The sequence below is a fragment of the Mycetomoellerius zeteki genome, unplaced genomic scaffold, assembly GCF_001594055.1.
Source record: "Mycetomoellerius zeteki isolate Tzet28-1 unplaced genomic scaffold, Tzet1.0 scaffold197, whole genome shotgun sequence".
Taxonomy (NCBI): domain Eukaryota; kingdom Metazoa; phylum Arthropoda; class Insecta; order Hymenoptera; family Formicidae; genus Mycetomoellerius; species Mycetomoellerius zeteki.
Genome location: NW_017256926.1, coordinates 494,545 through 499,890, shown reverse-complemented (window position 1 = coordinate 499,890; position 5,346 = coordinate 494,545). Strand labels below are relative to the sequence as shown.

The 5,346-nt window shown below is 29.0% G+C and overlaps 1 protein-coding gene across 3 annotated transcripts in view; it reads left to right on the top strand.

The window, feature by feature from the left end:
- Nucleotides 1-5,346, top strand: part of LOC108722091 (uncharacterized) — a 10,437-nt gene continuing 5,091 nt past the window's right edge. The window contains exon 1 of one of the 3 annotated variants that reach the window (XM_018447008.1): nt 1-28. In XM_018447008.1, coding sequence (XP_018302510.1) covers nt 9-28 — 20 coding nt within the window. In that variant the 5' untranslated portion in view covers nt 1-8. Of the gene's footprint in view, nt 29-269; nt 323-1,047; nt 1,119-5,346 lie in introns of those variants that run through there. The other 2 variants (XM_018447010.1, XM_018447009.1) reach the window with 2 other exon arrangements.

Below are 5,346 nucleotides of genomic sequence, written 5' to 3'. Positions count from 1 at the left end.
GCAAACATATGTGGATTAAAAGACCGCGGTGAGTGTAACCTTTCAAAGAGCGAATACATACACCGAGAAAAAAAATTTGTTCAACTAACTAAACACATTTAGTTGTTTGCAAATTTGGTTAATTCAACAAATTTTATTTAATCGAATTTAACCGTAATCTGTTTAACATTGAACAGCTTGTTAGTTGAACAGTTCAGTTAGTTGAACAAATTTTTTTTCTCGGTGTATAGATATTTACTGCATTGCGCTGGAATGTGTTCATTGCATGCTGTCAAAGTATAAGTCTATTATATCATATTATCAGGATCGTACTTATCAGCAGGTACGTGGGAGATCCATTTATACACTGAGAAAAAATTTCCTAAATCTGAATATTTTCTTGAATATAGTACTAAGTAAACATTTCCTTATTGTAAATAAATATTTATTAAACGTAAATATACTTATATTATTTAATTTAAGTATACTGTTAAATCTATAGTGTCAAATTTAATCTAACGTGAGTCGTCACTGCTCCTACTAAATATGTCATTATTTTTTATCAAAACAATAGTTAAATTTGACACTATATCGTGTCAATTGGACACTGTATAGTATCAACTATAACCATTGTTTTATTCTAAAATAACGATATAATTTTGAGTAGGGCGACTCACGTTAGGTTAAATTTGACATTATAGATTTAACAGTGTATTACTCTATTTTTTTAAATAAATATTTATTTGCAGTAAAAAAACGTTTATTTAATACCATTTAAGAAAATATTACTTAAATTTAGAAATTTTTTTCAGTGCATGTGCGAGACACTAATGATCAGAGAAATCAGTTGTTCTACAGTGCGTTACATTTCTTGCTGTTTATTATTATGTTTGTTATTATTCAAGAGAGGATAAATAAATATCTCTAATAAATATTTCTTTATGCATTTGTTAAATATCCAAATTTGTTTCGTATCTATTTACACTCCAAGTGTCACACTTGAAACTAAGTGCAGCCCTGAAGCCAAGTCGTCATCTGTCATTAACTATGATTAGGCATGTTCACGCGAGCGCGTTTGTACGTAATACTTCAGTGCATCAGAAACAGTCATTGTGTTAAGATCTCTTTGTCAAAATGAGGTAACGTTCTCGACGATTTAGCCATGTTAACGATTAGTGTGCTAAAAAATCCAAGTTTACTTCAATTTAAATAAATATAACAATTAGATTAAGAGCACCGATAAGAACGCTTACACTTTTAATTTTCCAACTACAATCGTTGCGTAGTAAATACCAACTAACAGTAACATCAATGTTATAATTTTACATTAAACAATGTTACATACAATACGTGTGACGTTATGTTTATATTGTCCAGTGTGAAATTATAACAATGATGTTATTGTCAGTTGGTGCATTTACTTGGTATTCTGTCTACATTTTTTCTGGTACTCTATCTACTTTTCTGAATACTTCTTATGTATAGGTTCTGCAACAATGTATAAAAATTTTAAAAAACTTAAATATTAAAAAAATTTTTTAAATTTATTTAAAAAATTCTAAGTTTAATTTTGTGATTTTCGTGAAGGAAAATATTTATATAATGACTAGTATAAGATAAATCATCACTGCATCTATTCGCTAACGTTGACTTCCTCTGATAAATATACAGTATTGCTCACATCGGATCGCAATAGAATCGTATTCTTTCAAGATATTTTTCAAAAATAAAGATAGTACTCCTGTGAGAAGTATAATACTTTTCGTTATACTGCGTATATACTGCTTTCAAAATATAATAATAAATATGTAAAATATATATTTATATATATATATATGAACAGCTTAAGAGTATACAGAGTATCCCGAAATTCGTGAATCAAAACATCACAATAAGATAATTTTTAAAAAATTAAGTAAAGAAATTATGTATACATTTTTATTTCAAACAGTAGCTTTTATAAGGGTTTAAATATATAAAAGGTTTTAAATGTATAACCAATTACAGATTACATTTATGCTCGTTTTACCAATTGTAAATTAACTTTAATCTCGGTTTAATTTACTCTTCATCTTTTTCTAGTTCCAAGAATTAGAGTTAATCTACATTGGTAGAAACAGGCTTTAGATAGTTATATATCTATGTAATCATGTGTGCGATAGTCGCACTTCAACGCTTAAACGTAATATGCGTCTAAGTATAGTCTGTAATTGTTCACGTTTAAACCCTATCTCAAAAACTATTGCTTCAAATAAAAATGTAGGAGAAGTCCAGGCAAAGCGGGCGCCCTGGGCAAAGTGAATATTTTTTATTTTCGCTTATCTATCTGAGATAGTGTTATGAGTTTCTAACTATTGAAGGAATGATCGACCAGCGACGCCATGAAAGCGTGAAACAATATATGATTGCGTTCGTTTGTGTTTGATAGAGGAATAAAAGAAATTGTGTATTTTCTTGCGATTTTCATTAAGGTATGTAGTTTAATTATTAGCGGTAACTGTTTCTTAACCAGTGTGAATGTGATTTTTTATTATAAGAATTCTTTGACTTTATATGTGTATTCGAAGTTAAAATTTTTCACTTGTTGCTCAAACTTATTTTAGCTTTTCCAAATTTGCGTCAAGTAGGTTCTTTGGGCAAAGTGGATGGGGACAAAGCGAATGGCCCATCCTCAGTGATTGCACTAAAAATATCGGGAAGACGGAGAGACAGACGATCTTTCGAGTGAACGAAAAGCACATGATTGTTTACATCTCACTTTTGTTTTTTTTCCACAACGCAATATGATATGTGTTCTGAAGAATGCACCGATTCACCGTCCGAAGACTAGATCCAGTGCAGTCAGTGGACCAAATGGGTTCATGAAGACTACACTATGTGTAGAGAATTTGGTAGCTACTTTTGTGACGACTGCCGACACCGATTTTGATTTTTTTAATTCCATCCTTATTGCTCGAGTGATCCAGGGGGGTCAGGCAAAGCGGATGCTTTCTCTTTTTTTTACGCATTTCGACTAAAAAGACATTTAAATGTTCAAGTTTTTTAATTTAATTTTATTTTATTTCAAAGTTGATTCCATTAATAGAATTATGAAAATAAAAAAGGTTTCTGATCTTAATTTTAACTATGTCGTTTTTCTTCTCAAATCTTAACACTGCTTTGCCCGGACTTGGCCAACACATAATTTTATTTTACTTTATTTTATGTATATACATGTTATCGAGATTTTTAATTTTACAATTTCACAATAAATAATGCACAATAAACAGTTTGCTGAATGAATGGTGACGTTTCATAATTGAAAAACTTAATTTTTTCAAAAAAGTGTGATTAACCCTCCGTTTGCAATGTTGGGCTTCAAAGGCAATTTACAATCAATTTTTTTATTGTAAATTCTGATAAATAAATTAAAATCTGTAAAAAGTAAGTAAAATACAATTCAACTTTTATGATTCGGAGAAATCAATTGTTCTACAGTTACATTTCTGCCTATTATTATATCTGGAGGATTTAAGGAAAGATTTCTCAATAAACGTTTGAATTCTAAAATGTCTCATATCTGTATGCAAAAGAATGGACTTAACTTAAGAACGAACACGGATTGCTTGCACTACTCGTATGCTTCCTTATTGGACAATTTATTCCTTATTAGACTATTTAAACAAAATTGAGATCTAAACTTGTTTTATGATTTGACACTCTTAATATTATTTATTTTTAATGCTTGTTGAGAGTCCCCTTGTCACATTGTAATGTTTAATTTTAAGTCCGGATCTACAATAGATGTTTTAAGCCTTAAGCCGTAAGAAATTGACAAACTGATACGATTCTATAATCAGAGGAACGACATGTATTATTTTAACTTTTAAAATTATGAATCAATGTTTTTGAACCTTGTTTTTTGTTTCCCATTGATATTATTATATCTGTTATTATAAATATCTCTAATAAATATCTCTTCATGCATTTGTTAAATATCCGTACTCGTATTAAGAAGTAAAAAGTCTTCTTACTTTTTTATTTTATTTGATTTTATTAAAATATTTCTTCTGACTGTTTTTTAATAGATTAACTATAAGCTTTTTTTATAAATGATTACACGGGTTGTACATTATTTTCTTTGAACTTAACAAGATTCTCGCCTCGAACCGATGAATTTGTTAGCTTCGTTTTAATGATGTACTATTATTTAACTTATTTATATATTGTATTTTGTAATTAGCAGTATATGCATAGTCTTTTATCACACTTTTGTTCCTTTGCATTAATTTATTATTAGAATATTAAGTGCGATCTTTATAATAGAATAATTTACATGTCAAGATTTTTTATTTTATCTTTGTTTAGAACTGACGAAGACTAAGTAAAGGTCGAAAACGTTTTCATTATAATATATGAAACATTTATTATTGTATCATACTATGAATCATTTATTATTTGTATTACATCTATAATTTTTGATTACGTTTACATGAATTTAGACCGCAGCCTATACTCCAAATTCGACCTAAATTATTTAGGTCCTTCGCTGTAAACATTTGAGAGATGATCTGATTTGGCTGTAGATCAGGGTATCGATCATGAAACTTTTTTCCCAAGGGTGAAAAGTGAAAAGTAAAAAATTTCTCCATTAATTTCAATGGTAAAAATTTTCACTTCACATTCCATCCTAAGAAAAAAAGTTTCATGATTGATACCCAGGCATCGGTTTTTGGTGATCTGACCTGAAATAGGCCGCCTATGACTGTAATAATGCGCATAATGCGCATTGCACATGTTCTTTTACGTTATGACCAGCCAATCAAATGCTAGTCAAAATGTAACGACATATTCAAATTAATCAATGATACAAATTTAAGTGAAATTAAATTATTATTACAAAGCCTTGTGAATTAATAAAAATGTGTAATACAATAAATAAAATAACGATAATAAACAATTACCTGCATTAATTAATATATAGCAAACAATTACCTGCATTGATTAATAGGTAGCAATGTTTTACGTGATCGATAGATATTTTTATTACTTGTATAATATTTCACTAATTCTCCACAAATTTCTTCCTTTTCTTTATATTTATGTATATGTATTATGATATATTATGACATAAAAATAATAATAACAATCCGTAAAGGCCATACTAGTCACGGGCTGATGAAGGTGCCAACGATTAATTTCAATCTTAATTAATCATTAATGTGTAGAATCCTCTTTATTGAACGTTTCGACTCACTTTGAAGTCCTTCTCAGCAATACATATGTGTAATTAATATGTTGAGTATTCCGTCAACATGAGTCACTTACAGGTTCCCGACTGTAGTGGATCCTGATTAAAATATCAAAATTAAATTGACTTATCAAAAG